The sequence below is a fragment of the Amblyomma mixtum genome, chromosome 2 (genome assembly GCF_055824585.1).
Source record: "Amblyomma mixtum isolate Tamu chromosome 2, ASM5582458v1, whole genome shotgun sequence".
In the NCBI taxonomy this organism is placed as follows: Eukaryota; Metazoa; Arthropoda; class Arachnida; order Ixodida; family Ixodidae; genus Amblyomma; species Amblyomma mixtum.
This window is the reverse complement of record NC_143013.1, coordinates 73,300,002-73,326,522: the sequence shown is the minus strand read 5'-3', so window position 1 is coordinate 73,326,522 and position 26,521 is coordinate 73,300,002. Positions and strand designations below refer to the sequence as shown.

At 46.5% G+C, this 26,521-nt stretch overlaps 2 protein-coding genes across 2 annotated transcripts in view; one reads left to right on the top strand and one right to left on the bottom strand.

Annotated features, from left to right (window-relative positions):
• LOC149359734 (glutamate receptor ionotropic, delta-2-like) overlaps positions 1–8,864 on the bottom strand; it is a 39,932-nt gene extending 31,068 nt beyond the window's left edge. Inside the window, exon 1 of the mRNA XM_089571861.1 lies at positions 8,766–8,864. Within this exon, the coding sequence (XP_089427987.1) occupies positions 8,766–8,786 (21 nt within the window). The 5' untranslated portion in view covers positions 8,787–8,864. The remainder of the gene's footprint in view (positions 1–8,765) is intronic.
• LOC149359733 (uncharacterized) lies at positions 5,908–22,005 on the top strand. Its single transcript, XM_089571862.1, has 4 exons — positions 5,908–6,026; positions 10,212–10,282; positions 13,533–13,706; positions 19,629–22,005. The coding sequence occupies exons 1-4, from the start codon at positions 5,951–5,953 to the stop codon at positions 19,782–19,784; spliced, it is 477 nt and encodes a 158-aa protein (XP_089427988.1). The 5' UTR covers positions 5,908–5,950; the 3' UTR covers positions 19,785–22,005.
• Positions 22,006–26,521: the final 4,516 nt, after the last annotated feature.

The window sequence follows — 26,521 nt, the reverse complement described above, 5'->3', positions numbered from 1 at the left end:
TTCTTTATTTGTGAACTATTTTTCTGAAGTGTATGTTTTTGAATTTGTACTTTTGTGTTCTTGATTCGTGTCCTTTTTCTGGATGAGATGAGTAGGGTTTAACTTGCGGTCTCGGTCCTTGTTATTTCTGTTTAGTTTCAATCTTAGTGTTGTCATGCCCCTCTTATCAGGGTCGTAGCGCTGACCTGCAGAATCGTTAAGTAAATAAATTTATTAGGCCCAAAGGTCCATTCTGCAACTTACAAAACCTTCCGACCAGCCGACACGAAGTAGGACAATGCCTGAAGCGGTTCACTGCCGCTGTTAGCGAAATATCAAGCTGAACAGGCGTGAAGAAGGCGTCAAGAACAGAGAAACGATAACTGTAATCGTCCTCTTCTCAGCTAATAGTCACAAGCTGCAGTGTCCGTATCGTGCCATCGTCAGTGAACCTCACATCTCCATGCCATTCCCAGTGGACAGCTCCGGTGTCACCTAAATAGCACGTCGGAACGTGTGGAACATTCGCTAAAAGAGTCAATGTCCGATGCAGGGTGGGGCTTCGCTACTGATACTGAAGAATTGTTTCATTCGCCTCACCAAAACAACCTGGGTATAACCGCATTGGAAAGCATCGAGAATTGTGGGACAATGATGTGGAAGAAGCCAGCCGACACTGAAACCCGGGAAATTCTAAGGCGACATCTTTTTTTATTTCGGGTTATTCTAATTGACAACTGTTGTGTCCCCTTATTGCTTTTGTGTGTGTGCGCCCCCGCACCCTCCTCCTAACGACCACTCGCATCCTCCTCCTAACGACCACTTGCCCTCGTCGCACGCTGTCGCCAGATGCCCCCCCATGGTGCGCCCCCGCATCCTCCTCCTGTTTTGGGAAGCCACTCCCTCCCGTGGACGCTTCTCCGCTCCCTCCTCTCTTCGGGCGGCCAGTTCGGCTCCTGCCTCGGTCGACGCTGGTCGCACCCTCATCGGCTTTAAATAAACGAAGTCTTAAAGTACCGTGTGCGTCTTTCGCTGCATTCAACACAGCGACCGGACACGACAGTGGCGACGAGAAAGTGGATTCGACCCGCGCTACGCAACGCTATTGACAAGCCATGGCTACGCGAGGGTTTCCCAATCAGATACCAGAATTCAACGGCTCATCGTGGTCATCGTGGGTTGGACGCCTTCAGTTCTACTTTGAAGCTAACAACATCACAGACCCAGCCTTGAAGAGGGCCAACCTGCTGACGCTGTGCGGGGAGCAGACCTACGATACTGTCTGCGCCCTTATTCAGCCAAGCACACCAGCGGCAGTGTCTTACGACGACATCGTAAAAGCGCTGCAAAAGCACTACGACCCAAGGCCATCCGAGGTCTACAGCCGGGCTCGCTTCCAACGACGAGATCAACTGGGAGGAGAAACTGTGAGCGCCTACGTAGCCGCGCTCAAGAAGCTCGCTGCCGACTGCAATTTTGGAACGCTGTCGACAACAGCTACCGGGCAGGAGGGAGACGCAGCTTCTTCTGCTAACACCACCATGCTTCCCTTGGACGTGATGTTACGCGACAGATTTGTGTGCGGACTGAGTGACGAGTCACTGCAGCAGCGCCTGTTCGCTGAGAAGGACCTCACATTCAGCAAAGCTTACGACATCGCCGTTCGAGCGGAGAGCGCCGGTCACCAGCAGAGAGGGATTCGCCGGAACACCGAGCCGGTACACCAGACAAGCAACCAGGTGCGCAAGCCTTCTGTTGTTGTAAAATCGGTCAAAAAGGCACAACGCTGCTGGCGGTGGGACGACCAACACAACCCCCAGGGATGTCGATTCCAGTCAGCCACGTGTAATTTTTGCCACAAGCGAGGGCATATCGAAAGAGCATGCATTACGAAACGGAGACTTGCCAAGATAAAGTCACCTTCCCAGCCTAATCACAGCGTCAACGCCTCAGAGAATACGCCGCTATCTGATCTCCATGGAACAACATCAGCAACACCATCTGTGTTGTACGACCTGAACACCATGAATCTCGGCACGCGACCGAAGATTTTTACAGAAGTAAGCGTACATCACCAGCTGATTAAGTTCGAGGTGGACTCCGGCGCAGCCTGTACTCTGATCAGTGAGGACACATTCCGAACTTCATGGCCATCTGACGCACCCGCCCTGCAACAAGACGACGCGCACCTGCGAACGTGGTCAGGACAGAATCTGCCACTATTGGGCTCTGCCAACGTGCAGGTTAACTACAACGGCCAGACCCATACGCTACCTCTGCTTGTTGTGAAGGGCACAGGATCAAGCCTTCTAGGGAGAAACTGGTTTTCTCCACTAGGCGTGATGATATGCGGCATACACCAGACGCCGAGCCAGAACATGGTTGAGCAACTGCAAGAGAAATACGAAAGAGTATTCTCGGAAGAGATTCCAGGAAACGAAGGGCCCCCGGTCACACTGGAGTTGTTGGACAACGCGCAACCCAAATTTCTGAAGGCCAGGCCGGTGCCGTTTGCTCTCCGAGATTCAGTTGAAAAAGAGTTGGACAAACTGGAGCAGCAAGGTGTCATCGAGCCGACGCAGCATTGCATCAAACTCTCAGCGTACGACTACGCTCTGGTCTACCGCAATGGGAGTAAACATCAAAACGCCGATGCGCTAAGCCGTCTGCCACTAGACGCAACTGTTGACGAACCATTTCCACCAGGAGACGTTCTGATGTTCGAAGCACTGCCAGAACCTCCGCTTACAGCAGGCACAGTTGCAGCATCTACGCAGAAGTGCGCAGCTCTCCGGCTAGTTTACACAGCTGTTCAACAAGGCAACGTGCATAAACTCAAAGGGGACAACTTCGACGCTTACCGCAGGCGAGCTACAGAGTTGAGCACCCATCGCGGCTGCATCATATTTGGGTCCCGAGTTGTGATGCCGAGAGAACTACGCGCACAAGCTATGTCTCTCATCCACGCCGGACATCGGGGCATCGTTGCAATGAAAAAGTGTGCCAGAAGCTACATGTGGTGGCCTGGCATTGACAACGACATCGAAACAGTGGTGCGAGAATGCAAGCCTTGCCAGAGCAGCCGGAGCGCCCCGCCGAAAGCTCCTGTCCCAGAATGGGAAAAGCCAGACACACCATGGCACACACTGCACATTGATTTTGCAGGACCAATTGAGGGCTGCACTTTCCTTGTGGTCGTAGATGCCTACACAAAGTGGCTTGAGATAAGGCAAATGGGACAGACGACTTCGGCAGCAGTCATTGACAACCTCCGATCACTATTTGCAACGTTCGGCCTGCCGCGCAAGGTAGTGTCGGACAACGGAACACCGTTTGTGTCTGCGGAGATCCTCAAGTTTTATCGCGACAACGGGATCTCATCAGTTACATCGGCCCCCTACCACCCAGCGACAAACGGACAAGCCGAGCGCTACGTAGCCGAGCTAAAACGCGCCCTTGAAAGAGATCAGACAGGCTCGCTGCAGCGCCGCCTTGCGCGCTTTCTCTTCAAGCAGCACACGACGGTTCAGAGCACAACAGGCGAGACCCCCTCGAAAATGATGTTCGAGCGTGAAATGCGAACCCAGCTCACAGCCATCCTCCCCGAGCCAAAGGCAGAGACGTTCCGGGAAGAAAAAGCAATTCCGCGCTGCGGCACGCTTAATGAGGGGCAGCGCGTCCTCGCCCGACAGTTTCTGAAAAAGCCACGCTGGGAGGAAGCTACAATTGTCAGACGAATAGGCCTGCACTCTTGGCTCGTCAACATACATGGCACAGTAGCACGCCGACATCTCAACCAGCTGCGTAGATTTACGACGCCGTCTGAGAGCTGTCCGCCAGCGGAGAGAACACGTGCACCATCTTCCCACGTAGCCTGGCACCTCTTCCCGGAAGAAGAGACTTCGCCCAGGACAGACCTAGGAGACACAGCGAACAACAGCCAGCCTACAAGTGTTTCTCCCCCGAGCGCACAAAGCCAGCGCGCCTCCACGCGTGAGCGCCGACCCCCTGCACGATACCAGGCAACTTTCTAAGGGGGAAGGAAGTGTTGTGTCCCCTTATTGCTTTTGTGTGTGTGCGCCCCCGCACCTTCCTCCTAACGACCACTCGCACCCTCCTCCTAACGACCACTCGCATCCTCCTCCTAACGACCACTTGCCCTCGTCGCACGCTGTCGCCAGATGCCCCCCCATGGTGCGCCCCCGCATCCTCCTCCTGTTTTGGGAAGCCACTCCCTCCCGTGGACGCTTCTCCGCTCCCTCCTCTCTTCGGGCGGCCAGTTCAGCTCCTGCCTCGGTCGACGCTGGTCGCACCCTCATCGGCTTTAAATAAACGAAGTCTTAAAGTACCGTGTGCGTCTTTCGCTGCATTCAACACAGCGACCGGACACGACAACAACTTAGTAGTATAATTTTTTATCTGAAAGATATTTGATCGGTGAGTTGAAGAAGTGACAGCCACATGCCTTTCAGTTTTGCCCTTGAACTTCCTGTTGATGCTTATTCGCAATACTCTGAAGTTCGCATCTTCATAAACAAAAACCAACATTGTTGAGCAAAATGTCAGGAGTGAAAACCGACCTTCGTAACTATGATTGCCAGTTCATGCTAAAGCAGGTTTCATTCGAAAGTGGATCATTTGAAGCTAACTTCGGTTCAGTCACCCGTCCTCCATATGTTAGTGAGGCATTTTTACGACCCATTCCTTCGCACGAAAGGAGTGCAAGGAACCCAGAGAGAAGAGAGAAGTTTAAAGAAAGTATGAAGCTGTCTTTGCGTGCGCAAGTTTCTACTCAACCTGAAAAGAGGGATGTGAATATTTCGAATGAAGTTGTGTTGCAAGACCCTTCACAAATTCTCTTGAAGTGCCTGAGAAAAGCTAGGAATGAAGAAGGCTCTGCTGCCACACACGCTTAACAATACATCGCAGGACTTGCTTTGTTTCCAATACCTTGATCGGCTGTCGTAAAGTTGATATAGGTGAAACTTCATGTGGTCTCCAAAAGAAATTGATTTGGTTTTATGGGGTTTAACATCTTCAAGCAAATATGCGCGAGCGAGGAGCATCGTTTAATGAATCGGAACCAACCGGCCGCGCATAGTCCCATGTGCGGATGTATTCTATAGTTTTAGAGGGCGGAAGTTTATTAAGCGTGCAGACAACTACTCAGAAAATTAAATCCAGAGGCGCAGATTCTCTTCGACGCGTGTTGAAGTGAGCCTTCAACGCATCCTTTTTATGGAGTCGCTGTTCCTTGGTTGTTTTGTTCTTTTCCTTTCGAAATGATGAATGTGTGTTATCGTTCAATTAGAGTGCCTTGTAATTAAGCTCCACCCTGTGGTTATGATTTCCCTCTCTGGATATCTCTTCAACTTCAGAGCAGTTTGCGTTTTTTTATACATTTCACAAACTGACCTTTCAAGTACGATTCCAAAGCTACCTTACAGCACTACTGCCCCTCGCACGACGCGCAGTTTTATTGCCATAGATGAACGAAACCTAAAGTTAGCAACACAAAGGTAACGTGAAGATTTTTAAGGTGCTTTTCGACGGCAGGCTACTTAGGGCATAGCCGTCTGGCTTACCACGTCTGCCCAGAAGGTGCGAATACAAACCATGTTATTCAATTTATGCTCAACCGGTCAATACATTATTCAATTTTCGCTACATCCACGGCACTTCGCTGGATTAATTCTTCCAGATAGACCGTGCTACCTTTCAACGTCACGCGCCAATATAAGCTAGCGCTCTCTGCGGCGAGTATACCGAAGGTTCAAGGGAGAAGCTAGGTAGGCTTGTCGACAGAGGGAGCACGAGTTCGATTCTCTAATCAGGGCGTCCGTTCCGGCATCCGCTGCCGACGCGGTTCAGCGCCGGCGTAACCTCGCCTGTTGCGTCAGGTGAAACGTGTTCGCCGCCTTCGCCTCGAGGTCATTTGCGTTTAATCCGTGCAACGGCGCTGTCTCCCGAAATGCTAGCAAGCAATGCAACTTCGACATCCAGCGGTGGCCTTTTTTGGGACGTCAAGTACGACCTCATTGAACCAGGTAAAGATATGTTTTAGTTGTGGTTTCGTTAATAGTTTCGTTATGCCATTTGCTTTTTTTTCCGTTGCAGAAAGAAGTGTTGCGAATATAAACTGGTATTTTTTGTGTTGTTGGGCGTACGAAAGAGTCATTCTGCGCTATTGTTATACATTTAATATTACTATCATCACATGGTCTGCCCAGACTGGAAGCTTGTATTCCTTCTTCTGAGAGACGCTGCAACACAAAATGCGCATTCTCTATCTGTTGAAGACCGGTTGCCTTAAAGCTAGTTTCGATACTGTTGTCTCTGCTACGCAGTAATTTCTAGCACTTTGCTTTTTCTTATTTTCGTTCGACATACTTTTTTTCTACGTAACCACGCTGCCAGCAAGAGTCTTGTTTAATGACACTGTTGTCGGGACGGCGCCGGTTATATACGAAGACAAGTAATTGACTATACAAGCACGTAGATTTTTGTAGAATTTTGAATTTTTATGTGTCATTCGCTGAGGCACCGCTGCACATCAAAATGTACAGGAGCTGGAAACCGCAACCTTGAACTTGCACGTTTTGTGAAACTGCCTCGAACCACAAGGGAATGAGCTGACGATACGAAAACAGCATGCAGTAAATAGTGAAGCAGTAAAATAGCTGGTATTCGCCAGGCAGAAATGATTGAACAGCTGCTTTCAACCGTCTAACTCTGCGCAATAAATATGCTTTCTTCTCAGAATGACTCGGACGGTCGGGGTTTATCAGGAGTCCAGCGTTCTCTTAGCATTGGGTGCAGATTTTGTGAGATGACATTGCTGTGGACTTTTGTTTTATTTCCTTAGCGAGAGGTAAGCTGGAGGAGGGTGAGGAAGGGGTAGTATAAGTACGCGTGAAAAATTCAGAGCTGATCTGTGAGAGCTCGAAGCTTTACAAAAGAGGTACGCGAACCAGGGGCTGCTGTTTTCGCCCAGATCACTGTGAAAAGTGGATGTCCTCGGTGGCCGAAACAAACAAACAAAAAAAAAAGAAACGTCCGTTAAGAACAACCTAGATTTAAACCAATGGCATCGAGTTTTCTCCTAATAACTAGAAAGCGCTGCTAAACAGATTGCTAGAAAGCCAAATATGAAATCATTCGAGGGACCTTATTGCGCTCATGTGTGTGTGCGCGTTTGTTTCTGCCTCGTGTCCCGTCGTGTTTTGCGCAGTTTTCTTGAATATATCGCTTCACCGACTGTCCCAATAATCTGCACTACTAGGCTTAGTAATACTTGTTGGGGGGCTAGTTGGTGCATGTTTCCAGAAAATGGTTGTAGCGCCGAAACAGAGAACACACAGAAAGCTAGACGGGACAGGCGCATGAACATGATGTCATGAGGTCACCAAAACCAAAAGTAGACCGGTTGTCATCCCGTACACCCATAAGGTGGCGCACAATTTGAAGCATGTGGCAACAAAATACAAGGTACCTGTGGTTTTTTCCGCCCCCAAGAAACGGCTGCCCTGTGCGTTAAAACTGATCCCAACAAGACAAAGAAAATTGAATGTAAGAAAAGACATGCAGCTCCGTTTGTTAAATGTGCTGTGGGAGTAGTCTACCAGATTCCCCTGACGTCCGGAAAGAAGTACATCGCCCAAACCGGCCGCTGTATTAACCACCAATTAGCAGAGCACAATCGGGATTTGAAAAATGGCACAGGCTCACAGGCTGCCCCGTCACTGTAAATCCTGCAGTGAAGAAAGAAAGATTAAGTGTACAGCAAGGCTGAAAGAAACGAAGGTTTTAAGCAGAAGTCAGGACCAGACAGCCCGTGAACTGTTAGAGGCTTTCTATATCAAAAACAACTGTAGCGACTGTGTTAGTACCCCCTCAATTGCAATATATAAGAATGAAACTGCTTTTTTAGATACACGGGGGTGAGACGCCTGTGTGACTCGGCTATCTTCATTTTCAAATTTTTTCTTTTTTTTTCAATTTTTGTACAACCCTCCCGCGCATATATGTGTGGTTCTTGCGATCCTTTTTGATTGTTTGTCTTATATTCATTCGCGTTCGTGGAGAATAAATAAGTTGGAAGATGCGCCTGTCCCGTCTAGCTTTCTGTGTGTTGTCTGTTTCGGCGCTACAACCATTTTCTGGAAACTACTAGGCTTGTTGTTTCATTCCACTTTCGACTTTGAAGCGGCTTCAGGAGTAATCTAAGTTTTCGTTGCTAAGATTTAATTCAGTCGACTATAAAATAATATCGCATTTACCGCAAGCTTTGCACCGATCTGCCTGTGAAAAGCCGTCCCTGCATGCATTTCCCCAACATCCGCCGCTCATCGCAACAATACACTGTGCAAGAAACCTGCGCCCATAAGTTACTGTTTTAGTGCCAGAACGTTTTTTTTTCTCTGCGTCCGTAAACACCCTTCCCCGCGGAACCGGCGTCCCGTTTTCGCATCGGTTATCTCCGCGGTATCACCGTTGCTTCCCGACACTGTCCAGGTAGAGCGTCGACCTGACGCAACAGCCGCCCTGCGTTGCTGCACTGCCTGACTGACTCATCCCCTCACGCGCTGCTCGACGCCGCCCCGCCCCCTACCTCCTCTCCTGCCTGTCGGGGCAGCAGCTGCGCGCGTGAACATGCATCGTTTCTTGCCCGGGCGTGCAGACTTGTACGCGCCACTCTCCACTTTATCTAACATAAAACAAAACAAAAAAAGCAACACGTACACTGCCCCGATTGGTTTCTCGCCGAGGTTACGAACATGACTCACGGTCGCGCGATGTCCGGGCATGCATTGCCTGGTTGGAGTAGAGGTCGACGTTGAAGTCGGAACGACCTCTATGAAAGGGCAGCGAAGGCGTTGCGCTCGTCTGCTACAGCCAGAGCTGTACGGGACGCCAGCGGAGCCGGAGATGGCGAAGCAGGAAGCCGTGTCCGATACGGAGGGCGGATGGGGTACGTACGTGCGAATAATGCGCTGTATTTTTCGACCTCCAGCACAGGGGGTTGAAGCAGGATTGTTGTTTGTTTGTGGGTCTTAATTTGTCACTTCATTCGACGTGACGTTAGTGAGCGTCGCAAATTTCGGAACTTCCGATGATCACGAAAACAAGGGACGTACGCATGTGGTATAAGTGATCATATCTTTCTTCCACCCGTAATCGATTCGAAGCGATCGTTCTCTTCGCTTCTCGGAGTTACGTTATTAGATCTGTCGCCTAATTTATTGCCCCCCCCCCCCCCCCCCCGCCCCTAACTTTTTTCCTTACTTTGCCATGAAAGGAGGGGCTGGCGCCTGAGTACGGCGCCGGGTATTGTTGTGTAGTTCTCAAATAACTTCTTTGAGCCTCAATCGGGCCACCATGAGCGGATTGAAACCGTAATTTTAGTGAGCCGGTCCATAAGTTAGACTCACGGCAAAATGCGTTTTTCAAAAGCTCTTAGTTACAAAATGGCTACAAACAATGTATTATTTTGTTAGGACACTTTTATGCCCCGTATTTTTGTCTGTCGCCAATAACTGTGTAAATTCGTAGAGAAAGAGATTAAGTACGCGTGCAATTTCTGCAAAGTTTCGGTTTTCATCTTTGTCTCGTAAGGGCTGTAGCAGACCAGCTGGTGTTGCAGACAGACGGTCAAAATGTTGCTTATTTTTCGTGTGCCGAAGTGTACGCGATGCCCGCATTTTTTTTTTGTTTCTAGATTTGACGGATGATATACACCTGTGATGATTCCGCTCTTGTGGTATGAAATTTGCATTGCAGGCATACAATCCGTACGTCACCGTGACAGTGATCTAGACGAAGGTGCAACGCATATTAGCAATGTCCACCACCCGCTGCATATAACCCGGATTGTACTTAGATCTCTGAGGGGCGGAACGAAATTTGTACTTTGGTTTTCGGCGCTTCGGCTCCTACCCTTCGTGCAACTTCACGTAGATCCGAAAAGCAAACTTTAATTGAGCCACATTTTTGAACTACTGATATTTTGGCATGTTCGTAGGTTGGGAAAGGAACGAAAAAAGCGCAAAAAGAATATGATGTGCGCGTAGTTTTTTATTGTAGTTTTTTTCTTTTTGCCCACGCGTATGTCTCGTTCAGCCTTTCCTGATTCCATCAGGAAACCGGGACCAAAAATGATGGAACCGGGGCCAAAAATGCTAAAACATAAGAGGGATGGCAACCGATTCCAATCTCTTTCTATTTCTGTGCAGTTGATTTTACTATCGAACCACTCGCACCCAGATCGTCCGAAAGGTGGTCGCCCTCCCAAGTATCTAGCACGGTATGTTTTCCTCCCCATTTCTTGATGCGATGGGATTTGCCTAAGCAAAAAGAGGTTTTAGCCAGTACACTGTTTTTTTTTTTTTTTACTGCGTGCGATGCCGTCAGCTGCGACCTTTTAAAGTATTTTTTTAAAGTAATAAAAGGCCCAAAACGAAGAGTGCGCCAAATCATAGATTTCGAAAAGGCATTAGACCGTGTGTCTCATCCTAAACTACTTTTAAAACTACAGCCAATACTCAAAAATGATCTGCTGCTTGCATGGATTTCTGTATATTTGTCATCACGTCGACACAGTGTGTTTATCGATGGTGTGCGCTCTGACTCAGCACCGGTACAGTCGGGCACTCCACAGGGATCCGTCCTTGGGCCCCTTTTCTTTCTAATCTTCGTCAATGACTTAATACTAGTAGCGAACGTGAAAATAAGGTTATTTGCAGATGACTGCATACTATATCAAGAAATAAATAACTGTAGTGACCAGGTTTGTTTGAATTCATCATTAGCCAACGTAGAAGCATGGTGCGCCGCATGGCAAATGACTATTAATGAAAAGAAAACGGTCGCTATGTCAATCACGCGAAAACGAAACCCTTTAAAATTTTCTTACAGCATCGGGGGTAATATTCTGTGTACGGTCAGCAGCTACAAATACTTGGGTCTCGTAATTGCATCTGACCTCAGTTTGAACGAGCATATATCATATATTTCAAAAATGCAATGCGCAAGATGGTTACTTGAGGAGGTCCCTTCGACAGTCAACACAAGCAATCCGTCTGTTAGCGTACAGAACGTACATTAGACCAATTCTTGAGTACGCCTCAATAGTATGGGACCCGTATACCCAGAAAATCATAACACAGTTAGAAATCATTCAACGAAAATCGGTTAGATTTGTATTCAACTGTTATAGCTGGCAAGTATCTCCGACGGTTGTTCTAAACAACGCAAACTTTGAGCCATTAAAATAGAGACGGTATAGGGACAGACTTAAATATATGTACCTACTATATCATGATATGCTGGGAATAGATAACGATGTGTACATTAATTTAGTTTCTAAGCGCCCAACACGATCTAATCATTCACAAAAATTTAAAAAAAATTTCTTACAGGACTAACGTGTTTAAAAACTGGTTTTTTCCACGGACAGTAAGTGAGTGGAATGCGCTCACCTCGAGTACAGTGGAATGCCCGACGGTCTAGTCATTCTGCGGCATGCTTAACAGTATTCAGACAAAATAGCATTACCATTCGGTCGTTATGCGCAATGCCTTAAGTGCTCCATATGCATGATTGTTTTCACTGTTTGTATATTACGTTTCTTGCTCAAGTGATTGAGCATGCGTGGTTGTGTCGTGCTGCGGTGTACGCGCTTTGCTGTTTTTGTCGCGCTTCACTTTTCATTATTACTGCTTGATTTCGTCTCTCCATCTCACTTGAATTCTTGTGATGCTTTTTTTGTGCTGTGCATTTCCTTGATGTATTATTGATATGCCCACTCCTGCCTAAGGCCTCGAACTGAGGCCGGCAGTATCTTGTAAATAAATAAATGAATAACATTTAACTGTGCTTTCAGGTGCCAAAATCCGCGATTTTTTAATGGACGTGTAAACAGTACTAAAAGGCTGTCAATTTATTTTCATCATTTCGGGTTCTTAACGAAGATTGGCGTGCACTAACTAAAAGCAAGAACACTGCACACCAATATGGCACATTTGAATGGCAGTTTACCAATATCCCTAAAGAGAAAAGTATATAAACGGTGCATTTTACTGGTACTCACTCAAGGGGCAGAAACGTGGTGGCTAACAAAAAAGGTTCAGCTGAAGCTAAGGGCCACGTAGCGAGCTGTTCAAAAAAAAATGACAACATTAAGAGATCGGAAGCGGGCAGAGTGGTGTGACATTAAGATCGGTGTAACATTAAGAGATCGGAAGCGGGCAGAGCGGATGAGGGAGCAAACGCGGGTTAATGACATCCTAGTCGAAATCAAGAGGAAGAAATGGGCTTGGGCAGGGCATGTAATGCGAAGATAACCGCTGGTCCTTAAGGGTGACAGTGTGGATTCCAAGAGGTGGCAAACATAGCAGGGGGTGGCAGAAAGTTAGGTGAGCGGATGAGATTAAGAAGTTTGTAGGCATAGGGTGGGCGCAGCTGGAAAAGGACAGGGTTAATTGGAGAGACACGGGAGAGGCCTTTGCCCTGCAGTGGGTGTGGTCAGGCTGAGGATGATGGTGATGGCAGATTCAAATAAAAATCAATGTACACTCTTTAACTCCAGGTCACGTAGTATCAACATGGGCCAAAACTAACAAACATAGCCAGAAACATATCAGTGTTTTGCTTTAAGAATCTCTGAATTGTATTGGTTTTAGGGAGGATTCTAAGGACGCTTTTTGGATCACCGCAAGCAAACGTTTCGCCAAAATACCGGGTGTTTCAGCGAACAATTTCAAAAATTCTCATAAGTAGAATTTTCTTGGTAAAGATATGGCTTTTGCAGCATAGTATTACCAATGTTGGCGGACACCAGAAAACCGGTAAATCATATTAGGTAGTAAACTGGTTCACTAGTTTTTAATAATTAACTTTTTAACTATTACAGTTAGGCGCCTAGTTGCAATTAGATATTTGTAGCCGGTCGTTAGTAATAGCCATATCAGTTTTTAGAATTTCGAAAACGCAATTACCCTCACCGCTGTGGCTCGACAAAGTCTGGCTGTTTCGTGCGAAAAATACATGCGCTATCGAAAGCATGTAGGGAAAGCATCCCCTCCAGTGCACGTAACTAGTCAAAAAAGCCCAATTTTGTCGAGCCACAGCGCCGAGGATAATCGCATTTTCGAAATTCTAAAAACTGATATGGCTATTACTAACGACCGGCTGCAAATATCTAATTGCAACCAGACGCCTAACTGTAATAGGTAAAAAGTTAATTATTAAAAATTAGTGAACCAGTTTACTATTTAATATGATTTACCGGTTTTCTGGTGTCCGCCAACATTGGTAATACTATGCTGCAAAAGCCATATCTTTACCAAGAAAATTCTACTTATGAGAATTTTGGAAAGTGTTCGCTGAAACACCCGGTATAGTGGACGCCCTCGTTTTGCAAATCTACTCAACGGCCTTGTGGGAAGCGCCAGAACTCCTTACCTTTACTTCTTTCAACGGCCTTTTTGTTTTCGCTTGCTCATGCATACAACGTGTGCCCTTACATCTAGGTGGTGTTTCTTTCTGCGCAACAGAGGCCTGAAGCAGCGTGTCCTGCAGTGCCTCATATCAAAGTTCAAAATGCGAACGTCGTCTACAATATCGTCGTTCAAGGGGGTGAAGTGGACAAGGTTTTCAATCTTTTGGAGAATCAAAATCAAAGCGGTTATGATCACATCGATAAGCGTCGGGCCAGGAGCCCTACAAAGGTGAGCTGTCGCACCGGATTGCAGATTTCGTTCAACACCTGACCGTTCTAACGCGGCTGCACTTAAAAATATGTAGCTCGGCTGGTGAAGTTCTGTGCAGGGATTTAGACAAAAAAAAAATCAGGGAATGAGACAGCTCTCAGATGTTCTGACCGAAGAGGTAAAAAAGAGTCACAGAGCCGACTATAAGCCTAATTTGATGGCATCATCCCTAAGTCGCGCCGTTAAAAACACCGGCAGCTTATATAATCAATTGTATCCATTAAATTGAAAGCAATTTTCCTCTCCATACTGTGTAGCTGTTAGCAGAGTTCTTTAGGCATGTGTCTTGGAACTGTCCATGTTTCTAGGCAGCTTTTAGAGGGCAACACTACCCGATAAATAAAACTTCCTTGATAACTGGCTAACCAGTCATGACGGTATTTCTGGGTCCTCACATTTTCAAATTTGGCAGTGTTCTGTGATTGGTTCATTGATGGTCACAAGGTTTTGATGACGTCACGATCTTCTCATCGCATTCATAGATCGTTGGACCCCTCAATCTACTATTGGCGCAGTTGTGTAGTTGTTAAGTGATGCGGCATTGGCAGGTTGCTGTTTGAAACAACGCCACCGGTGGAGCAAGGTTGAATCCGCATTTCACTTACTCGAATTTTATTGCCACGTGTCAGGGGGGGACAGGTAGCTCACAACCCGTTGGGAAGGTTGCCACGTGCCATGGTGGTCAGGCAGGAATGATGTCGCAGGGTCTCATGACCTCTCTCGACCGATCATTAATTTCACTGCCACCTACCGCGGTAGGCAGTTTGCTCACAATACGGTCAGCAGGTTGTGATGACGTCACAAGATCACGTGACCTATCTCGATCAATCAGATCATTTCATGACAGAAAAGCCGGGAATTTTTTGCGAGACGACAACCTAAACGCAATTGAATCGTATTAATATCTATGAGTGGGTGTACGCAGAGAAGGAAGAAAAATTCAGAGGGCACTTGAGACAGAATACTGTGCTGTGAAGGTGAGAACATTAGTGTGTCATAATGAGCGCTCGACCTTCATGCAGGCTGCGCACTGAGAAATGAAAGAAGACGCGCCTCCAAACGTTGCTTCCACATACGCTGAATCCAAAAAGGTCCGAGTGAAACTCTCGGACACTCGGTTCGAATATCTGCCGCGAGCTAGCCTCCAACTGTACGTACAGACGTATGCTATATGCAACGAAAAATCGTATCTCACTACACGCAACGGTGTACGACGAACGGTTGTGTCATAATTTTATAAGGAAACGGCTATTTAGGGAAAAGAAAGGGCGCAGTAACTGTGTCACATCTCGGTGGACACCTCAACTGCGCCTTAAGGGAAGAGGTGAAGACTCTGGGAAGGCATACAATTGAAGGTGCATGTGTCGTCGCTTCGTGTCCCTGTCGCAAGCTAGCCACCAACTTGACGAGCATAGGTAAGCTATATACAAAACGAAATCGTATGACACTATCCAGAACGATGTGCGGCAAACGGTTGCTCAAAATTTTGGTACGGATTAAATCGGGAAAACTGGCGCCACATTAAGGTCGTGTAGATGAGGTAGGTATAGAAAAATGAAACGTATATGTCTGAATTGCCGGCGCACGGCTTGCTGTGTGCGTCCGAAAGCCATTTCATGTCTCATGATAACCGCTGGAGATAGACTCCACTCGAGCAGAACACGGGCAGCCATCAGTTCCAATATAGGTCAAATGTATTTAGGGGAAACCTAAAGGCGGAGTAGATTCGGAATAAGGGGGGGGGGGGGGGGTAGGGAGGAGGGGAGGGTCTTTCCTTCGCCTCCCAAAACCACATATGTACGCTACGAACAACGCCACTGAAGATGGTCATATTGGTTTAGGACACTTCGGGTCTTCAACAGATACTGAATAATAAACAGGATCTTTTTCTTTGCGTCCTCAAAAAAATGCGGCTGGTGCGGCCATGAACTGGAAGCGCGAAATTGTGCTCATTAAAAAATGCTATGTTACTGCTTCGAACACGTTCTAATAATTAAATATCGTGGGCCATGAATAAATACTGATTAAAAATCTAGAGATCAAGCAAAGTTTATTCCGCGTGTATGTAACCCTTATCATTTGGTTCTGGGAACTCAGGGGCTATTCACTGACGAGATCACTGCTCAAAAAACCAAGTGGGAAGAACTGCCTTATCTTGTCTTTTTGTGACTAAGAAACCGATCTTTTCCAACCGTATGTATCAGCAGCGCGAACACCACACAGGAAGAAGAAGGAGAAGGAGCGCTCTTTACCTTCTTCTCCTTCTTCTTCCTGTGTGGTGTTCGCGCTGCTGATACATATGGATCGCAACCAACTAGCCCGACAGATGGTGTTTTCCAACCGTTATTACCATTTAGCTGCCTTTGTGTGGCACTTCTTTACTTGTGTTGTTGCAGGATACAACTTGCACACAGTGAGCAATTTACCCTTTGACTTGCTGCGGTAACAGGCTAGGGCCTGGGCCGGGCCGCTCGCCAGGTTGAATGGGCTGAGCCGAAGCTACTACTATCAGATATGGCTACTACTAATGGTCAGCTAGAGACCTCTATTTGCAACCAGGTGGTTTTTTGTAATGGCTAAAAAGTTAACTATTGCAATTTAGTTAACCATCTTATTAACATCATTCACCTGCTTTCTGTCGGCCGGTGAAAAAATCTTTGGACCCTCCACTTTTATTTCTTAAGTGGTTCGACAAAGTACGGACGGAGTTTTTCAGGTAAAATCCTGTTACTTATCTCTCGTATCTTCCTGCCCGCTGACTGTGCCAATGCACATCAAGAAAAACTCCTAGGGAAGTATTGCTCCCGCATGTATCCATTTTGTTGGCACGGCACTTCGCTTCGTAAATGGTCGCTGTTATTGCCCCAAACTTGATCCCGTCTTCTCGAAATGTGTTAATACGGGCAAGACGCAGGTCCGCTAGTGCGATGGGAACCACTGCTCTTCAGAGTACTACAGGATTATTCCGGATGAGTATTTCTATCAGTGTTGTCGGAAACGCGTTAAAGTAACGGCGTTACCGGTAACGCTTTACTTTTTTCGGTAACTTAGTAACGTGCTCGTTACCATTTCGTAATTGTAACGGGTAACGTAAAGTCAGGGACAAAAGTCTCCGGACCACGTGTTCCTCAAACGAAGCGTATAGCTCTACTATCAGACAGCAGCTGGAGACCGCCCTTGTGAAGATGAAAGAACAAAAAATTAACTTTTACCTCCACAAGTGTGGTCTCCAGCTGCCGACTAATAGCAGAGCTATCGGCTTCGTTAGAGGAGCACGTGGTCCGGAGACATTTGTCCCCGACTGTACTTACGTTAACAATTTCCGGTAACGCGAGGTGTCACTTTACTAGTTACTTTTTTATGCGAAGCATATTACTAGAGGTACACTACAGCCCTTCGCCGTGGTTACGCGCCGTGCACACCACGTGGTACAGTGACGTCACACCACGTGACATACCACGTGATACATGACGTCACGACAGAGGAAGATGAGGGTCCACCGCGCGCCGTCGCTGTGGTTGCACGCCGTGCAGACCACGTGGTACAGTGACGACACACCATGTGACATACCACGTGACACATGACGTCACGACAAATTGCCGTCACGCGCTGGGAGAGGGAGAACGATGCCATCGCACAGACACCGGAATGTCCTCGAGCGGCATTCCCGCGCATTTCGAACGCGCGTTCACACTCGGTGTAGGTGAAACGCTCGCTCCACCGGGCAGGCGGACGCGGCTTCCGTGGCAATCCAGGCGCCCACCCAACGCGCGTCTCGGGGTTAGTCGGCGTTCCGCTGTAGCCATGCCGTTGTCTTCCCCCACGACGAAGGCTTCTAGTGGTTGCATTAAAATGACCAAGTATTCAACCAAGGAAAGCCATGTATTACCAAGCCTAGCCATCAATATGCTTCGCATCTGACCAGGGTTAACCAAGTTAAGCCTCAGCCATTTTTTCCAATTGTCCCCTTCCGCCTCTTTTTCAGAAAAAAAGCGCCGAAAATGATGTTGCAAATAAACAAAATCTACAGGTGCTCTCGACGACTCTTGCTGCGGCTCACATGCATGCCAGAAAACACCTGCCCTTGAAGACGCACTCAACTAAAAAAAAAATCTCGAACACGCATTCACACACTTCTCTTCACCCTCAGACCACTCGCACACACAACTCTAAAGAATGGACGCATGCCGAGCCACCAATGGACCATATGCAGACTTCTGTAAGTCAGTTTCTCCGTAAGCTTGTTTTCCAATCAACAGGTCTCGTTCCCAGGCGGCACTCTCACATTCTTTGTGGAGTAGTTCCCTCTTCTGAGTAAACTCAGGAATGTCGCCAGTTTACTTCGAGATGGCCCCAAGAGAGCCTTTGTGTCTGTGTTGTGTCTCTGCCTGTGTCCTTCTTCTTGTCCCGTTCGTTGTGCTGTAGTCATGGAATATCGGAACCAACTCGCCCAGCAACGTACCTTGCCCAAGAGAGCCGTCGAAAGAGTACAATAGTAGAGCACAGAAAAGGGGATTGGAGTCAACCGGCTATAGCACCCAAGTAGAGGCAAAAAAGGAAATGGGCCTTTGTTCCTACGCTGGCAGTAGAGCTACCTCATAGTAAACTTTCTAAAAATTTTCTGCTCAACAACACTGTCGCTCCAACTTTCTCCATTCATAGTGATACCCACCCCCCCTTTCTCCCCTAGCCAGAACAAGAAACCACCCACTCCCCACAGCACTGTGACAAAAGACGGTCTCCCTCCTTTTCCTGCCTAGACTCTGTTGCAAGCAAAGAGCGACCATCCGGAGGTTTCATTCGCTTGAAAATATGACCATGTCGTCTGGGTTTGAGATCTTTTGGTTGGAAAACAAGCCTTGCAGTGAAGACCAGTTACAGGTTACAGTTACAGCGAACACGCACTGATTAAAATTTATGGCCATGGAGTAACGGCAAAGTAACGTGCGATACTTTTTTTTCGGTAACGGTAACGCGTTACCTTTTTTGTGGGTAACGTAGGGTGGTAACGCGTTCTTTTTTTATGCGTAACGAGTAACGTGTTTAGTTACTTTTTTTCGGTAACGCCTACAACACTGATTTCTATATACATATTCTTTTGAATGGGGGGGGGGGGGGGGGCACTGTCTAACATACATATTGCTCTTTTTCTATCGCTCATTGTTTTTTCTCTGCTTCACCTGTGACGGGGCGAGGGCTATCTTAAACCTGACACTACAGACTACATACCATGCTAAAAATTTCTTTGTTATCGCGCATTGACATTCATTTACTTTAAATGCACCACTATTACTTGTCTCCTAGTGAGCTAAATTAAACTTTATTTCATACTACATAAACCGCTATAACAAACAAATGTCACAGGGGGTCCTGATTAAAAATGCAACTGAGACCTAGCAGTTAAACCATTTGTGATTAGCTATATCCATTTATTCGGCGCACATCTTCAAGTTCTAGTAACTGCACTTTGTTGTGTGTGTACTACAGCGTTTTACGTTCTCATGCGTGTACCTACACTTTCAAAATTTTTTTAGACAACCTTAAACGCTAGAGAACAGTCTATAGGCAATACAAATGCTATAGACAGTCTATAGAGAATCTATAGATTTATGGACATTCACATTTAGTAGACGTTTGTCTATAGACAATATATAGACTATGAATAGACTAAAAGAAATATCTATAGGAAGGCAATAGAGTCTATAAGAAGTCAGTAGACAGTCTGTAGACGATTTGGTTATAGACCATATATAACGCACAAGCAGTATATATATATATACTGCTTGTGCTTTTCGATGCGTGTAAACTGTATTACAAGAGACGAAGTAAAAAAAAATGAGCACGTAATTAAAGCTGGTTTAAACTTCCCTTCTTTTTCAGCGTGCAGAAGATAATCGGCGTTACTCAACTACCAGGCAAGATGATCGAGAAGAGTACCGAAGATTACGGAGGCGTCATTCTCGCCGTTCGGAGTACAATATACGTGACAGCGGATATGCACACCGCAGTCGTCGGAGATGTTGCCAAGACCACTGAAAGATGTTTTTCAAGGAAAATGCCTGATCGAGTGTTTTGCCATTATGCAAGACAATTCTCGCGTTTGTTGTACGGTGTGATGCGGAAAACAGCGCTTGCAGTTACGATTTTCACGGTGGTTGTTGTTGTGTTACGATATATTTCATACTTTCGATTCGTTGGTGAGGTTACAGATGCTTTAGTGGAAGTGAAACTAGAGCAACGGATATGCACACCGCAGCCGTCGGAGATGTTGGCGAGAGAATGCATATATGTTTTTTCAGGGAGGGTACCGAATGGAATGTTTTCACATAATGTGAGACGATTTTCTTGCTTATTACAAAGAGCTTCCGCGGTTATGGATGTTACGATAGTCGCTGTTGTGTTACGATACTTTTGTTGCGTTGGCGATGTTACAGCTATCTTGGTGCAGGTGAAACTAGAGCTTTCAATTCTAGCTTCACCAGCACCGTTTTGAGCGTTTCCGCTCTGATCGTGGAGCTTTGGTTGAAGTGGTAAAGTGCTACGCTTGACTGGTAGTGCGGTAGACCTCTCCAGTTTTGCTTGAAGCACTTTCAAGCACTCTAGGAGAGTTTTTCGCACTACTCAAAGTGTACTTTTTGGCCCTGAGGCCGAAATTAAAGCACTTATTTCGATCAAAGCACCCTGATATAGGTCTCTTGCGTGTCGTGCTTTTTCGACGCAGAGGAAGAGTTGAAGACATCATGGAAGCTCTGGCGGTTGGAGTTGTGGGTGATATTTACTGGCATAAAAAGGCTTTTTCGACTCGACTTTCCAACAGAAACGCTTCATATGAATGGCGCATACGAAAATATGAGAATAAGGAGTCATATGATTAATAAATATATGGAAGTCCATATTCTTTTCATATGTTCTGCGCATGCTGTCTATATTCTGTCTGTATAGCTTTCACAATAATCTCAAGTGATATGCATGATGTTATGCTGAGTCAGTATGGATGCCGACTTTTACGAATGCACTGTGCGTAGACTCCGCGCGTTCCGTATGGTTTCCTCAGGAACCATATGGGAAAACATACGGAAGTGTGGAACCCGTCATACGGAACGTTTCTCTAGGGATGGCCATGGTTAGCTCAGCTAATATCATCGGTCGCTAGTCGAGTAACGTGCCAAACCCGTCTTGAAGAAAATGACAAGAGATACAAGACGACGATGATGAATTTTAATGGCGCAAGTGCAGATTTGCCCATGTAATTTTTCTCTACACGAGGTGAAGTCAACGACACATTTTCCAAGCATTTCACCTCAAAGCAGGCGAGCACCACGCAAGCGGTATTGATGACGTCATGAGGAGAGTTCACACAAATACCACAGATGCCGTAAAACTGGGCGCTATTTAGTCATTAATGAACACAAATGAATTTTTATCGTGCCAAATCAGAGGCAGCAACTCAGACGTTCCCAGTTTACAGCGGGTACATAAACTTCTTCAGCTGCGCATTTTGTGAAAGGCTGTAGCTTACGCTGGTGCCTTGAACAGAATAAAAAATCAAAATTAGAAACGAAATCTACGTTGTTTCAGGGCTATAAAACATTCAATCCGGCAGCCAACATCTTCCTGTACTGCTTCTTAGTTTGGACGAAAGGACCCTTCAGGGAAGTTCGAGTTATATAACCATTCCAGGCTATTTGACCACTGACGGTTACTGATTCCTTTGTATTCACCAATTACTTATCTTGGTTAATAACTTTAGGCTAATAACATGTAACCTTGTGCTTATCATTACTTTTTAAAGTTTTCCGTACTTTCTTGTGGTAAATATATTGTTATCTGCATCAGGCGAGTTTTTCTTGCATGCAAAACATGTTTGATGCTTTACATTGTATGTGCATGCTTTATGCTTACCTCTGCTTCGTTGCTACAAAGTTCATAGTTCTTTTATCAACAAGCTGCTCTCTGTGCGCTGATATGTTTCACTCTGCGTCCTACATGCCTTAATACTGAAATCAAATAAAAAGAATGATTTCGCTCATTAAGGACTTCGTTTCAAATCAGGTCTACATGACAAGCAAAATGAGGAAGATTGCTTGAATCGTTGTTGAAAACGGCACTGTAATTATTAGAGCTGCAGGTAGTGTTTGGAAAAATAGCTTCTTTTTATAGCGTTTTACATTTGCACTTGTTCTCTTGCATAAATCAGTCCTTGTATGCTTGATATTTTCATGTTCCCACGCTTAATAAAGTCTATTTTGAAACAAAACATGGCTCTTCTTTGTGGCAGCATGTTCCATGGGCCTGTTTGCAGGCTGCAGTTTAGTTTGTACCTGTACGCAGAATTATATTCTCGGCTTCTCGTGCACACCACATGCTGTTTGTTGGGATCGTACGGCACTCCACACCGCACCCTTCCCTTCCCCAGTTCGACCATCTTGATGAGCGCGGCGCAATCAAAGAACCCTAGCTTAAGCACTCCCGCCATTCATAGTGGCGCCACGCGACTTTTCTTCTCCAAAGGCAAGTACATTTCCGGCTTTTCTGTTCTTCTGGGTGTGTGCATGTGTACGCGTCTACAGCGGCAGCCCACGTGTGGCTGGTTAAATTCCACTGTGCCCGCCTTGACTCATGGCTGGAGTTCTCCGCCCTTTCAACATTTGTTTCGCTGTATTTTGTTTAACTCGTTTACGTCCACAACACGCGAGTGCATCTCAAATCTATTCTGTGCTTCGGCTACTCTGTCTCCATACGCTTTACTCGCTGCTGCTGAAGTTGTGCTGCGACTGAGACCACCGTCCCTGCTTCCATGGTGTGGGCCTGCCCCTCCAACTCGGCCATTCCCCCTATCCCCAACCCAACCCGGGAGGACTGGGAGGCGACCCTGCTCGGCTGCCACGACTTACAGGCCCAACAAGCCTTAGTCGGGCGCGCCCGGGCGGCGGCTACCGCCACTGGGGTCCCAAACTAGGGACCTCCACCTAGTGTTTGTAAGGATCGGTCCCTTACGGGCTGATCCGAACACCTCCTGTCCGTTCTAATAAATGTTTTCACCACCACCACCACCACCACCTGCTTCCCTCCCACCCGTCTTTTCTTTTTTTTTTACTTCCCCGTCTTTTCTCCCCGCGATCGCAAACGTCGGTGGCGGGCGACGACGCCTATTCTCCCCCTTCCAGTTCTGTCTTTCTTTTTTAACTTTCAGTTTTTATTTTTTTATATATCTATATTTTTTCTTTGTAGCCGTTCTTCTCTCCCGCACCGTTTGCTTGTTGTTTGGGTTCATTTGTCCGTCACCTGTACAGATTCCAACCCTTTAAAGAAGAGAAGCAAGAAGCTTGGATCTTCAGTCTTGAAAAAGAACAACGTCGACTAGCAATAAATGTTTACCTAAATGAAGCGTTTCTGAATTTCGCGAAATTCCAGAGGCCCGTGTACTGTGCGATGTCAGTGCACGTTAAAGAACCCCAGGTGGTCGAAATTTTCGGTGCCCTTCACTACGGCGTCCCTCATAGCCTGAGTCGCTGCATAATCTCTATTCTCCCAGAATGGAGATCATGCAGGCATCATGAGTTCGACTAAATGTAGTCCAATGTGAACACACGTAGGACCCATGGTATGGGTTTGAATGAAACTAGGGCGGGTGGTAAAGCGAGGATCGTTGCTTAATTGTCACTGTGCGCTCTCGTTTTCTTTATTCTTTTTTTTAAGGACCTTTCTATGAGAAAGCAGCGTAAGGCAAGAACTTTCTGCCGACACCTCTTTAAAGGGCCTGTGACCACCCCCCTGGTCGCAAACACTCTCTACCTCTCTTTGAGCGAGCCTCCTCTCCTTCCATTCCCTCCACCAACTCGCTCAGTTTTACTATTTTTTACTTTTTATGGCTAGGGTTCAAGGCTGTCGCCGCATGCTCCCTCCGCAGTTTTTTTTTTGTTCCTTCATGCGGGTTTGTAGGCATGAGCCAGAACAGAAGGCGCTGCGGAAAGCGTTGTGCAGACGACGCGACGCCAAGGCTACGCCCAACCTTCTCCCGTCAGTCAGAACGATGCACCAATGGAGTGCCTTTAGCGAAAGTAACCCCCCATGACGTCAACGGGGTTCAGAGTAGTGGGGCGGGGCCGTTTTTGTTGAAGGAAAGAACGAGCGGGCTTTGATTTGAATTTTCGCAGCTTTTTGGGGTGCGCATGGCTCTAGTATTTTGCAGAGGTTATCTTCGATGCCTCATCTATGCAGTGGGCTTGTTTTTCAAAAATGTCCCGACCCTGGTCAGTGGCCCTTTAAAGAGGCGATGAGGACGAAGTGGGGTAGGCGTGTGTCGATAGATTAAGACGTTGTGAGACGAAAGAGGCTGGGAAAACTAGCCTTTTATTGGACAGAAGCGATCGAAAACGAATTACGGGTGTCGTCAAAAACGGTTGTTTCCGCATTCAAGGCATAGCGATGTTTAGACAATTTTTCTATCATGTGTGGCTTTCAGGCTAGGCTATACATCTCTCCAGTTTCAATCAATTATCATTGATTTTCTTTCCGTACTGACGTCACTAGATTGAGTAGAGTCTGAAACAAAACATCTTCCATTTTTAAATACATTTTTTTCGCAGGAAAAGATGTATATGCTGCTGCCGTACAAACAACGATACAGACCGAGTGAGCCATGCAATCAATTGTGACTGTAATGTTTTCCATGGAGTTGTCCTCAGTTCAATTCAGATTTTTTCGAACTTGTCCAGAACGGCAATCTGAACTTAGCGCCAAGAGCATGCTTCGCTCTTAAAAGGTGCCCTTAATCTTGATAATCACCGTCATCAGCCTAACTGCACCTACTGCGGGGTAAAGGACCTCCCACATATCGCTCCAATTAATCCCGTCCTGTTCCAGCTGAGGCGACCTTTTTCCCGCGAACTTCTTAATATAAACCGACTTCCTGACATTCTGCCGCCCCCTACTACGCTTGCCTTCTCCTGGATCCAGACCGCCACTCTCAACGACCATCGTTTTCTCGTCGTAGGCTTAAATACGCTGTCCATGCCTGTTTCTTGTTGTTGATTTCCACTAGGACGTTATTAACTTGTGTTGGTTCCTTACCTCCCCTGATCTCTTTCTCTTTCTCAAAGTTACACGTATAATTTGCCTTCTCATAGCGTAATAAGTTCTCGCCGTGGAGGGTAGATGCCACAGATTCCAGAGGTGCCGGATCTCTTTTTCAGTTTAGTCGCTTTTATTTTAACCACAGCAATGAATACATCTATTAGCTAGGTCTCTCAGCTTGTGCGGGACATGTGGTAAGAGGGAGTGAGATTCGCAAGAATACCAAGAGGAAGCTGTTCAGGTGAGTGGATGGCGCTGCACTGACTGGACGAATATGCTTCACCGCGACACAGGGCATTAATCTTTGTCGCATTGCCCGCGGTTTTGTGTTGCTAAACCAACAGGAGGAATTGGAGCCACATTTTAAGCGGCCACGATAATGGGCCTGCAGAGGCTTGATGCTGAGAAAATGCCATGCTTGGGACCTGCGGTTTCCGCAAACATTGAGCCCGCGCTATCGTTCACGACACTGATGTTCTCAGACAATGGAGCCAGCTGTTAAAAGCGTCGAGGTTTAGAAGATACCGCAAGTTGCGCATTAATGATAGCGCACGGCTAGGCTTATTTCTAGAGGTTAATGTTGCAACGGCGCCAATCATTTGCCCCTTTTCAGCACACAGAGGCGCTCAAGCGAGCCTCTTGATGCCTCGACGCTAGTTCTCGCTAGGCTTCTAACTTAAGTTTTTGTGTACGAACTAAAGAACAGAGGTAATCATATATTTCACAAGTAGGTACACTAATATAAATAGAATTGGCTGCATTTAATAATACGCTGACCTAGTTCATGGAAAATTGAGTTTTATTTTGCCACTGAAATTAGTGCGAAAATAAAATTTGTATACATGACACAGGCTTAAAAAGCTAGTCCTGTTAACCCCTTTTGGTACGCAGAAAAAAATATTCAGCTTACATTTACGACGAGGACATACGTTTATAAGCTGGCAAAAATGGCGTTTCAACGTCAGGAAGCTGTTAGTATGGAGTACTTTTAGTTATGAAATACATGGTAATTTAGGATATGACATTTGCGCCCTGCAGAAACATCCAACACATGCTTTGTACTGCGATTTCACATACGCCATAGGTATCTAGGTGCCATAAAAGTGTTGTTTAGAAATTAGACATGATATCCACTTCATACGTTAGAAAATATTGTATGATCTTAGCTCAGCTGAGTAAAGCCCGCTTAGTCTAAAATTTATAGGTTTTGAGAAAATAAAAGGCGCAGTAACTGCCTTTCTTCTCAATCGTCCAGTGAAGGAACGGGGAAAGCTGGCCCAGGTGCCGTAGTGGAGGGCTCCGGAATAATTTCGATCGTATAGGGACCTTGCACTGACATCGCACAGCACGCAGGCGGCTTTTCGAAACGCCGCCACCGCGGCCTAGAGTTTCGTTCCGGCATGACTAATGTAGAACAACCGGAGTTCGGGGGAGGGGAAGAAGTATAAAAACATCGAGCGAAAATAAATGAAAAGTGTGAGTCATTGAGACTATACAACTATTACGGCCACTAAATTGAACATTGAAGACATACAAGCGTGCATTTCTTTATTTTGAGTATATTTACAAAGAAAAATAAGGAGAAGAGCAGTGACTCTATCGAGAAGCCGATGGACGCGTCCTCTACGCGCAGCACTCTCAAGCAATTCATGGCGTAAGAGTATCGATAACTAGATGGCGCGACGGGGTTTGCTCCC